The following is an 11,556-nucleotide window of genomic DNA, read 5'->3' as shown; positions in this document are numbered from 1 at the left end:
CTGTTCCTGGCAGGCCCGGCCTTCTTTTGCACTATTCAGGGCCCCAGCTCAGGCCTTGCTGGGGCTCAGAAAGTCTGGCAGAGAACCCAGGTGGAGACCCTGGGGTGGGGGTGGGAGAGGAGAGCGAGGGGATCCGGTGTGGGGGGCTCACGCTCATGAGCAGCTGCTGGAGCGTCCCCAGGATGGGGCAACCACCAGGATAGTGGCGAGGCAACCTAGAGTGATGGTCGGAGAGAGATTCAGAGGTATGACTCCGGAGAGGCTCAGTGGTCCAGAGGCCCCGAGAGAGAGACTTGCAGTAATCCAGTGACACAGGGAAAGAAAGCTAGCTGAAAGAGAGCCCCAGAGAATCCCAGGGACAGAGACACAGCGAGCTAAGAGATAATAAGAGAAGAGAGCCGGAGAGACAAGAAGCAGAGAAACCTAGGCAGAGATGAAAGACAGAAACCAAGAGAAACAAGATATAGAGAGTGATGTCTCTCTTCAGAATCAAACTGAAGACGGAGATTCAGAGAGACCAAGACACAGAGACTGCCAAGAATCCCCAGGCACAGGTGACTCTAGAACGGCAAAAACCCAGGGAAAAGTGACCCAGAGACATACTCAGAGATACATCCTTGAGGTCAGAGACCCAAAGCGATGACATAGCCAGAAGCAGAGACATACAAAAGAATGAGAGATAGAAATTTGTGACTCCCACAGAGGGGCTCAGATGCTCATTTAAAAAATAGATGAGACACACACACACGGAAACCCGGAGGGCCGCAGAACAGAGGTCTCAGGAGATGGAGAGACGGGGAGAAAGGGGCCCCAAAGGTGGAATGAACCCGGAGAAACCCCAGCGCGGCGGCAGCCAGGCGGAAGGGAGGGCGCCCCGGCAGAGGGCGCGCGGCCGCCCTCTGCCCCGCCGGGGTCACAGCGCCCCCTCCCCCGCGCCTTGGCCGCGCGGCCGGGCTATTTTTACGCGTGGACACCGGACACCAGGCTGGGGCGGCGGCGGCGGCGGCCGAGGCGGGGCCGGGCCGGGCCGGGTCGGGCGTCGGGGCCACACGTCCGTCCGCGGGTCGCCGGGGCTGCGCGCGCCATGGAGCCCGGGTGCCCGCCGCCCTGCGGCTGCTGCGAGCGGGTGGTGCTCAACGTGGCCGGGCTGCGGTTCGAGACCCGGGCCCGCACGCTGGGCCGCTTCCCGGACACGCTGCTCGGGGACCCGGTGCGCCGCAGCCGCTTCTACGACGGCGCGCGCCGCGAGTACTTCTTCGATCGGCATCGGCCCAGCTTCGACGCAGTCCTCTACTACTACCAGTCGGGCGGGCGGCTGCGGCGGCCGGCGCACGTGCCGCTCGACGTCTTCCTGGAGGAGGTGGCCTTCTACGGGCTGGGCGGCGCGGCACTAGCGCGCCTGCGCGAGGATGAGGGCTGCCCCTTGCCTACCGAGCGCCCCCTGCCCCGCCACGCCTTCGCGCGCCAACTCTGGCTGCTCTTCGAGTTCCCCGAGAGCTCGCAGGCGGCGCGCGTGCTCGCCGTCGTCTCGGTGCTTGTCATCCTCGTCTCCATCGTCGTCTTCTGCCTCGAGACGCTACCCGACTTTCGCGACGACCGCGACAACCCGACGCTCGCGGCGGTGGCCGCCGCTGGCCCGGTAAGGGGGCGGGGCCTGAGTGTTGGCGGGGCGGGGTTTGGGAGGAGGTGGGTCGCGTCCACGGGGTTCTGGCCAATCATAAGGTGGGGTAAGGGGCATTGGGAGGCGGGGCTTCTCAGGAAGGTGGGGCCTGGCCGTGCGTGGGCAGGGCATTGGGGTCGGAAAACCAAACGAATCAGAATTGGGGGCGAGGGGCTGTGCGTGCTAAATTGCTTCAGTCATGTCCGACTCTTTGCCACCCTATGGACCGTAGCCAGCCAGGCTCCTCTGTTCGTGGGATTTCCCAGGCAAGAATACCGGAGTGGGTTGCCATTTCCTTCTGCAGAAGATCTTCCCCACCCTTGGATAGACCCTCTGTCTCTTAAGTCTCCTGCCCTGGGAGGCAGGTTCTTTACCGCTAGCGCCACCTGGGAAGCTGTGAGAGGGGGAGCAAGCCAGGGACAGCGCCCAACTAGGGGATTCTATCATTAAAATCTGGGCTGGGGAAGGGAAATGTATATAGCTTAATGGGGAGGGACCTGAGGATCTGAATAGGAGGATCTGCCTTATCAGAAGGTGAGAGTTGAGGTAGGTGAGAAACCCGGCCTGTGGAGGGCAGGAGGAAAGGTGTATTAAGAAATCAAAACTGAAGGGTAAGGAGAAACTGAAAAGTCGGCCGTCTGTGCGGCTGGCAGTAACCGATGGGAAGGATGGGACTGCAGGCACTGAGGGCTGGGATCTGAAGAAAGCCACCTAGGGAGGTGGAGATAGAGGGGTGGGGCCTGGGGGCTGGGGTAAGAGGCCTCCATCGTAAAGAAAGTTGAAATGAAGTTAGTGAGAGGAGGAGCCCGGGTTTTGGCATTAAAGATAAGGTCTTTAACCATCACGGTCTGGGCTGAGTTTGGGGAGGGCGAGGCCTAAGGGAGTGAGGCCAGAACTGGGACTCTCCCCATCTGGAAATTCAACCCTGTGGGCGGGATTTCGGAAGGGATGAGGTTGAGCTCCACTCTAGCATCGTTTCAGGAGACCCTGCCAATGAAGGATCAGGGATCCTAAAGTCCGCCTTACAGGGATGATCCCTGGGGTCCTAGTAGGAAGGCTCTGCCAACTGGGTCAGCGGGGTTCTGGAGACAGCGGCTATTGGCCAATTTGTAAAGAAGTATTTGAATATTTAACCCGCAAATAATGGCCATTCCAGTGTGTCCCAACCCTGGCATGGTCCTTCCTGAATCCCTTCCTCCCTGCAGTTCCCAGCTCGGCTGAACGGCTCCAGCCCAGTGCCTGGACCCCCGCCTCGCTTGCCCTTCGATGACCCGTTCTTTGTGGTGGAGACTCTGTGCATCTGTTGGTTCTCCTTCGAACTGCTGGTGCGCCTGGTGGCCTGCCCAAGCAAGACAGCCTTCTTCAAGAATGTGATGAACCTCATCGATTTCGTGGCCATCCTACCCTACTTTGTGGCACTGGGTACTGAGCTGGCCCGGCAGCGGGGAGTGGGCCAGCCAGCCATGTCGCTGGCCATCCTGCGAGTCATCCGACTGGTACGCGTCTTCCGCATCTTCAAGCTCTCCAGGCACTCAAAGGGCCTGCAGATCTTGGGCCAGACCTTAAGGGCCTCCATGCGCGAGCTAGGCCTCCTCATCTTCTTCCTCTTCATTGGTGTGGTCCTCTTCTCCAGCGCAGTCTATTTTGCCGAGGTGGATCGGGCCGACTCCCATTTCACCAGCATCCCTGAATCCTTCTGGTGGGCGGTGGTCACTATGACCACAGTTGGCTATGGAGACATGGCACCCGTCACTGTGGGTGGCAAGATAGTGGGCTCTCTGTGTGCCATCGCCGGAGTGCTGACCATTTCCCTACCTGTGCCAGTCATTGTCTCCAACTTCAGCTACTTTTACCACCGGGAGACAGATGACGAAGAGGCTGGGATGTACAGCCACGTGGACACGCAGCCCTGTGGCCCCTTGGAGGGCAAGGTCAATGGGGGGTTGGTGGATCCAGAGGTGTCTGAGCTGCCACCTCCACTCTGGGCCCCCCCTGGGAAACATATGGTCACCGAAGTGTGAGGGACAGTTGAGGTCTGCAGGACCTCACATTTCCTTGGAGGGAGGGCGGGAAGGGAGGAGGGAAAAGTTAGGGGGAGGGTATTGTTTCTAGGATGAACTAAGCTACGTGGTAATGAACTGGGGAACACTAAGTCTTATTGGGTCTTGAGTTGCGGATTGGTAGCTCCTGTGGGTACCTCCTGCAGTGACAGTGAATGGCAATGGGTTATACTGAGTTGAGATGGAGGCTCCATTGGTTTGTACTGCACTCGGTTGTACAATGCTTGTGGAGCCTTTTGGGGTAGTATTGAGATAGGCTTGGTCACATAGTTTTGTGAGTTTCTTGCTTCCATGTTGGGTTGGGAGTCTTGTCCAACAGCATTGTGCAGGGTTCTGTGGTTTTATGAGACCCCTGGGGCCATGTTGGATCAAGTAAGGTGGTCACCCATGGCATTGTTGGAACTGATTGTGTGTTCATGCATGGTGTTGTCGAGTTGAGTTGAGACATTGGAAACTGAGTGGCTCTGTGATTCTTCTAGGGCCATGTTATTTTAGGTTCTGTGAACTTGTGAGCCATGTAGAAATACGAAGAGTCAAGTGATAGAATGTGAGCTTTCTAGGTCATATGAGGTCAAGTTGGGTTGGAATGTAAATGCGTAGGAGTGTTTCAGGGTTCTGTCATGTTGAATTGCATAGCTTTATGTGGCTAGAAATTTTCCAGGGCAACATTAAGTTGGATCATAATGAGTTGTATAATCATGTGAGTCTCATAGGGCTGGTTCACTTGGGACATAAAACTGAGTTGAGTTACATCAAGGTGTGTTCGCTGAGTCCTGTAGGAATGTTGGGTTGAGTTGCAGTGTATGTATGAGGTCTATAGGGCCATGTTGGTTTGCTTGCATTTAGTGGACCTAGGGATAATAGGACTAGGAAGTAATCATGTGTCAAGGAGCAAATGTAGTGTGTGGACTCTAGGAGACCAACTGAACTGGTTTGCTCAGTGTCATCACTATAAGGAGGGGCAGGGCTGGTTTCTGTATCTAGATTCAGTTGGTCATGCAGAGGGCTTCTGGGTGAACTAGCAAGATGTAGATACCCCTTCCGTTTACCACACACCTGCCTTGTTTTGCCATTCAAACCAACCCCTTCTTTATCTGTCTTCCCCTAGAGTTTTGCTTTCAGGCATGGAGATCAGAGCCACAAGGGAAGGCAAAAGGGGTAGAAACTGTACTCTGTTCAGACCTGATTGGGGGATAGAAACCCAGAGGAGGGGGATAGAGAGCTGGGGAAGTATAGAGACCTAGAGAGAGAAAGGGAAATCCAAAGAGGGGAAAAAAGATCCTGAGAGAGGGAAGACAGAGACCCAGAGGGGGCGGGTGTCAGGCATCCAGAATGAGAGGGACAGAAATCTAGAATTGGAAAAGAGGCCAGAGCACCCCAGAGAAAGAGAACCAAAAAGGAAAAAGGCAGAAAAAGTCAGTGCCCCTGAACCCAAGAGATATGCACCCATGGAATCTCACAAAGATCCCCAATTGGGTACGCCACCCCTCCCATGGTTCAAGAAGTGTATCAGACAAACTGCAGGGCCCACTTTATTTCCCTGGGGAGAAACCAGCATCTCAAAGCATGGGAGGGGCTTCCCGAGGTCGTGTGGAATGTTCCAGTTGGGGCAGGGGGCAGGACTTGTGGCCAGCTGCCTGATCCCACGTGTGCCCATCAGCCTGCTGATCAGCACTGAACTTAACAGCTTCATTTCTCACAAATGAGGAAACTGAGGCTCAGAGGGGAGGGGGTTACCCAAGGTCAGAGATCTTTCAGTACTAAAAGGGCATTTGGAGGAGGAGGAGGACAGTGAAATCACTAACACATATAGGGCTTCCTATGTGCCAGGTACTTGTATTAATTCAAAGTACTTGTATTAATTTATTAAAATCCATCCAGTGGTTTACAGAGACTTCTTGTTGTTATTTTTAGCTAGAGACACCCCCCACCCCTTTCTTTTTTGTTCAAATGAAATCTTACTTAGCACCAGTGTGACACATCAGAGTGTTTGAACTGGTCTGAGGGGAACCTACCCTTTATGGAATCTCTCTTGGTAACACGGTCTGCAGCTAACAAATTCAGTTTGGAAACCCCCGATTTAATCCAACCACCTTTTTACACAGAGAGATAGAAGAAGGTACAGATTGTGGGAAGCGTTTGATAAAGGTCGAAAATAATGTAACCTTAAAATAATTTAACACTTCTCTCTGAAAGGGAGGGAAAGGCACGTTTGGAGACAGAAATGGAGACAGACACCCCCCCCCCCCTCCCTACATCGCAGTGACACGACACAAGACAGAGTCTGGGAGGCAGGCACGGAGCCCAGCACAGGGACCCAAAGAGGACAAGACATATGAACAGTGGACAGAGACACCCAAGGGGAGAAGGGAGAGGAGGAGAGAAGAGGGCAGCGCCCCGGGAGAGGGTAAGAGACAAGGAGAGGGGGCAAAGACCCAGAGAAAGGGGCAGACATCCAGAGGAGAGGGACAGGGGACACAGATGGGACAGGGACCCAGACAGAGGGAGATAGAGACCCGGAAAGTCTCTATCTCACCCCTACTACCCCATCGGAGAATGGAAGTTCCATAGACTTCTTCTGGTAGGGGGTGGGGCAGGTAGGATACTTAGGGATGGGGGAAGCCTGGAGAGGTCTGGGAAGTGACTCCAGTGGACGCTCCTGTGGGCAGGGCCCCTCCCCCATCCCAATAAACAACCGCAGCCACCTTCTACGTCGCCTTGGCCCGGGATAGGGAGCAGAGTGGGGAACACCCTAATCCGGGGACACCCTTCCTGCCACCTTGCCATGCTATATTTAGGCTTACGGAGGGGTATGGGATGACCCCTGCCCACCCCACCCACCAAGGCGGGTGTCAGTTTTCCTTCTGAAAATAGCTCCAGGGGAGGGGTGAAGCAGTTAAGTCTGTCCCGGGGACTCTCAGCTCCTGTCTGAGTCTCCATCTGTCTTGAGGTCTCTCTTTCTCTGGGCTTCTCTCCCCTTCCTCAATGTGTCTGTCCCCTCTCTTGGTCTGTGCCTTCTCTCTGGGTGGGTGTTTCCCTCTTTCTCTGGGAGTCTGTCCCCTTTTCTTCTCCCCATCTCCCTTCATCTGTCACTATTCACTTTCTTTCTCCAGGCAGGTCATTCTGTTCCCAAACCATATCTTTGTCTGTCTCCGAGTCCTAGAATACCTTGAATTTCTCTTATCTGAAACTCAGGACAAGACCCTCTCCCCAGTCCCCACCCAGGAAATTCCAGCAGAGAGGACTTATGTGGGAGAGACCCCCGCATCTACCGTCTCCCCGAGCCTCGAGGCCTTATCACTCCGCGAGCCCAGCTGGTTAATGTCTGGCCTGGAGCTCCTGGGAGACTCGGAGATGAGAGCAGAGGGTGGGAATCTGCCCGCGGATTGACACTAAACTGGCTAGAGAACGCAAAGGAATCTCAGGCCCAGACTCCTGGGTCTGCGGAGGAGGGGGCTTGGGGTCTGGACTCCTGGGTCTGCGGGAGGAGGGGGCTGGAGCTGAGGAAGAAGGACTGGGTTGGGGGGGAGTCCTAAGGAGGAGGAAGCTGGGGGCCCAAACTCCCGGCGTCTGCGGGAGGAGGGGCTGGGGGTCCGGACTCCCGAGTTTAAAGGGAGGGAGGTGGGGGCTGGCGCCTGGCCTCCTGGGACTGAGGCGGGCTGAGGGCTGAGCGAGCCAGGCCGGGCTTCCGAGGTCTCGGCACGCGTGTGGAAGGCGGGATCCCCCGGCCCCTCCTCCGCCGTCGGGCGCCGCCCCGCCCCCGCCCCCGACCCGGGCCCTCCGGGGCGTGTGCAGCGAGGAGCCGGCGGGCGAGCGGGCGTCCCTACAGCCAGCGAGCAGGAGGAGGAGCCGCCGCCGCGCCGGAGACGGCCGGGGGAGCCGAGGAGGGCGCCCCAGGTAAGCGCCTCCGCGCCTCCTCCCCCGGGATTCCGGCGTCCGGGTCGCCCGGCCCCCGGGTAGGGAGGGACGGGGGCGGGGCCGGCAGGGGCGGGGCTTGGCGGAGGAAACTGAGGCAGGAGGGAAGCGTCTGAGACGGACAGTCCGCGATCCCCAGAGCGGTCTCAGGAGTCCCGACCCCCAGGCTTAAACTTCCCGGGAGAGGAGGGGCCGGGGAGTCCGCGCTTCTGAGTGCCTCGGAAGGATGGGCTTGGACCCCAGAACTCTCGGGTCTGAAGGAGGACGGCACTGGGGGTCCGGACTTCTGGGTCCGAGGGAGGAAGGGTTTGGGGCGCCTGACTCCTGCATCTGCGGGCCGGAGCTGGCGACCTGGGTTCCTGAAGGAGGAGAGAGCTGGGGAGCGGGGCTTTGGGGTATGAGCGAGGAGGGAGCAGGAGCCTGGACTCCTGCAAAGGATGGGGTGGGGGAGGTGGGCCGCCGGCCCCCACGACTCCAGGTCTGACGGAGAAGGCACCTGGGAACCAGGACTCCTGGTCTGAGGGAGGAAGCAGCTGGGAACTCACGCTCCCGGCTCTGGTTGGGTCAGCATGTACTCCTCTTCACACTTTCCCCTTCTCATTTCCCTATCTCCCAGCCAGGGCAGGCAGCCACTCCAGGTATGTGCAGTAGAAGTCTTGGACGGGCCCTGGCCTGTCCTGTGAGTGGAGAACATTCCAGGAAGCAGCCAGGGGGACCCAGGGCTTCTTAAGTGTGGGCCCTCGGGGACCTGGGTGTCCAGGCCAGCCCCGCCCCCGCCCCATCTGTGAGATGAATGGGCCGAGGAGGATGTAATCTTTTCCAGCCTCCTTCATCCTCAGCCTCTCCCCTCCCCTCCCCTCCCCTCTCCTCCCCCCATCTGCTTTCCATCCAGGAGCCATCACCTGGGCAGAGCAGGGGCCTCTGGGAGGGGCTGCAGCCTTGACTCTCGGTCCCCTACACTTTCAGAGGAACACTGAGAAGCGGAGTGTTCAGGGGTTCAGGCCCCCTCCCCCACCTGCCTCTCTAACCTGCCTGTTCCCTTCTTCCCCTAGGTGGTTGCCCCCTCCCTCTCCTGAGATGTCAGGAAGGAGGGGGCCACCTGTGTCCCCAACAGGGGCCCCCCGGAGCCTGGGGGCCCCCAGCCCCGGAGCTCGGAGGTGGAGGAGGTGCTGACAGGTCCGGTAACCACCCACTGCTTCTCAGTCCTTTCCCAGAACCCACAGGCTTCCAGAATGTTCTAGAGAAACTTCAGCATCTATGCCCCCACCAGCATCTCCCAGCCCTGGCCCAATTTCATGGATAGGGTAACCGAAGCCTCACCTGGGAAGAAGTGTCTTACCTTCTTACAGGCAGTTTTAAGCTGAACTTGGGTCTCCCTGGAATTCCAGGGCATGACTGTTCTCAGAAATTTTGGAACTTCAAACCTCATCCAGGCTGCAGGACTTAGGGTTCCTTGGGGTTATGGAGGCAAAATGGCAGAGTGGAGTTGCTGGGACATGTTTGGAGTCCCACCTCTGGCATTTGCTGGCTATGTGACCTGGTACAAGTTACTAACCTCTCTGAGCCTGTATTTCCCCCTTTATTGGCTATTATTACTAATAGAAGAATAATTATGATTAATCTAGAGGTTGGGCATTATCAAAGTCCTAAAATATAGGGGTCCTCCAAGCTTCTAGAACCTGTGGTTCTGTCATGCAGATGCCCCTGGAGTTGCCATGTGTCCCCCCACGAAGTTATCATCCTAATTCTAGCTTCCCTCTGTCTATCCTTAGGTGTTCAGCGAGATGCTCCCCCACCCCTCAGGCTCCCTCCCCATCCTCCTGCTTTTCCTCCTCCCCAGTGTCCCGATGGAGCCCCACCCCCCACCCTCACCCCTGCCCCCATTTCCAGCCCCTGAGTGGGACCTCTTGTCCCCCCGGGTGGCCCTGTCCAGGGGTACCCCTACGGGGCCCCCTCTGCTCTTTCTGCTGGAGTCTGGGGCCTTTGGGGAGCCAGCCAGCAGCCCAGCTAACCGCAGTCGGCGAGGGGTGAGCGAGACAGCACCAGCCAGTCGCCGTGGAGAGCTGGCCGTGTGTGATGCAGTCAGTGGCTGGGTGACAGACCGCCGGACTGCTGTGGACCTGCGTGGGCGCGAGGTGGAGGTGCTGGGCGAGGTGCCTGCAGCTGGCGGCAGTCCCCTGCGCCAGTACTTCTTTGAAACCCGCTGCAAGGCTGCCAGTGCTGGGGAAGGTGGCCCTGGTGGGGGTGGAGGAGGCTGCCGGGGTGTGGACCGGAGGCACTGGGTGTCTGAGTGTAAGGCCAAGCAGTCCTATGTGCGAGCATTGACCACTGATGCCCAGGGCCGTGTGGGCTGGCGATGGATTCGAATTGACACCGCCTGTGTCTGCACGCTCCTCAGCCGGACTGGCCGGGCCTGAGACCCAGGCCCAGGAACTGGGCAGGTAGAGGAAGAAGGAACTGGATGCTGAAGGACCTCAGGAGTAGCCTGGCTGCTCTAGGCCTCAGTCTGGGAACTTGTCAAATGGTCACACAAAATCACAATGCTCTGGTTTTGAGAGCTCATTCTGGGAAAGACAGATGATGAAACCAAATGGGGTTTTGAAGGATGAATAGGAGTTCTCCTGGATGAACTTGAGGGTAAAACGAAGATGATGATGATGATAGCCAATATTTCCTGAGTGCCTACTGTTTATGAACTCTAATACAACTTGTCAGATCAACTCTGGTGGATTTGACCATTGGAGTTCCTCAGCTTCTAAGCTGCTGACCATGTGATCTCAAAGGACATCACTTTGCTCATCCTGAAGAGAGTGACAAGGAGGGGGATACTTAGGGGGGATTATAAAACTGGGGGGGATTATAAAAACTGGAATATGTAGGCAACTAGTTGGGAGCTGGGGTTCAAATAAGAAACTTTATTTGGTCAGATGGGGCAAATGCTTAGAATGCTCTGTTTTGAGGTAGTGAGCTACCTATGACAGGAGTGCAAGCAAGGTTGAATGACCAGAGGTCAGGATGCTTAAGATTTTGGCCTTGGTGGGGAGTTGGAGTCAGGTTTCCATCCCCTTCCCTGTCCCAGCCTTTGCAATATACTCAGAAAGAAATAGACCTTATCATTGTCCAGCTTGAGTAGGACGTGAGGTTTTAACCAATTGGCCTGCCCCCTGGCTGAGATCAAGGGAGATTTCAACACTGATCAGTCTAGAATGAGCCAGGAAAATCCAATGGGATAAGTGTTCCCAGAAGCCTGAATGAGGGGGTCTGTGGAATCCTGGGGCAGCTGCAGAAGGCAGCCTCAGTTTTCCCTGTCTGAAGAATGGGTTGGTGGGAAGAGAATGGGGACTGAGGATGCAGAGGCTTTGATCAAAAGGGTTTTAAAGTGAGGAACTGACAAGAGAACTCAGAGGTAGACCCCACACCTTCAGAACACCCATTCATATGTTACCACTCCGTAGACACACATATGTGCACACTCGCACACATGCACACACATTTTTGCTTTTATTTCTACATCTTGTGTTCTAGGTCTGTGGTTCCTGCTCTCTTCTGCCACCTCCTTTGCTGTTGCTGTCTAAATTCTTGTCCCATAATCTCTGGGTCACTAGCTCTCTTTCTCTCCCTCACTCTTGTATGTATTTTTCTCATTCATCAAAACTCTTTCCACATCCCCCTCTTTATTGCTAAGTATTTCCCTCTGGATCCCTCCCTCTTCGCCCACCCCCATACCCAGGTGGAAGTTTTCAACCAAATCAAAGGCAGGCAGGACAGCCGAAGCCGAAGCCGATGCTGACTCCTTCAGCACACACAGGGAGGGAGGGCGAGCCCCGGGGAAGTCTGGAAATCGTTACCCACCCCCTCACCCCCATCCTCCTTCTGCCGCTGGAGGTGGGCTGTCCTGGCAGAGGGAGGAGGTAGCTAAGA

At 56.6% G+C, this 11,556-nt stretch overlaps 2 protein-coding genes across 3 annotated transcripts; both read left to right on the top strand.

The window, feature by feature from the left end:
• Positions 1-1,069: 1,069 nt before the first annotated feature.
• Positions 1,070-5,608, top strand: KCNA7 (potassium voltage-gated channel subfamily A member 7). Its single transcript, XM_052655379.1, has 2 exons — positions 1,070-1,639; positions 2,866-5,608. Exons 1-2 carry the CDS (start codon positions 1,085-1,087, stop codon positions 3,679-3,681), a joined length of 1,371 nt encoding a protein of 456 aa, XP_052511339.1. The 5' UTR covers positions 1,070-1,084; the 3' UTR covers positions 3,682-5,608.
• A 447-nt stretch (positions 5,609-6,055) lies between these two features.
• Positions 6,056-10,284, top strand: NTF4 (neurotrophin 4). Of its 2 annotated transcripts, XM_052656585.1 has the most exons (3): positions 7,562-7,617; positions 8,688-8,811; positions 9,408-10,284. In XM_052656585.1, exon 3 carries the CDS (start codon positions 9,420-9,422, stop codon positions 10,050-10,052), a length of 633 nt encoding a protein of 210 aa, XP_052512545.1. In that variant the 5' UTR covers positions 7,562-7,617; positions 8,688-8,811; positions 9,408-9,419; the 3' UTR covers positions 10,053-10,284. The 2 variants fall into 2 exon arrangements, with proteins under 2 accessions (XP_052512543.1, XP_052512545.1); XM_052656583.1 differs by lacking the exons at positions 7,562-7,617; positions 8,688-8,811 and adding an exon at positions 6,056-6,127.
• Positions 10,285-11,556: the final 1,272 nt, after the last annotated feature.

This window comes from Budorcas taxicolor, chromosome 18, assembly GCF_023091745.1.
Source record: "Budorcas taxicolor isolate Tak-1 chromosome 18, Takin1.1, whole genome shotgun sequence".
Lineage (NCBI taxonomy): Eukaryota > Metazoa > Chordata > Mammalia > Artiodactyla > Bovidae > Budorcas > Budorcas taxicolor.
This window is presented reverse-complemented; position numbering and strand designations above follow the sequence as displayed.

What these genes read in the sequence shown, in the direction of transcription:
- KCNA7 (XM_052655379.1), top strand. Translation starts at nt 1,085, where the DNA reads ATGGAGCCCGGGTGCCCGCCGCCCTGCGGCTGCTGCGAGCGGGTGGTG. An exon ending in CGGTGGCCGCCGCTGGCCCG is followed by an intron (nt 1,640 to 2,865) that starts GTAAGGGGGCGG and finishes TCCTCCCTGCAG; the next exon opens with TTCCCAGCTCGGCTGAACGG.
- NTF4 (XM_052656583.1), top strand. Translation starts at nt 6,056, where the DNA reads ATGAACAGTGGACAGAGACACCCAAGGGGAGAAGGGAGAGGAGGAGAG. An exon ending in GGGCAGCGCCCCGGGAGAGG is followed by an intron (nt 6,128 to 9,407) that starts GTAAGAGACAAG and finishes GTCTATCCTTAG; the next exon opens with GTGTTCAGCGAGATGCTCCC.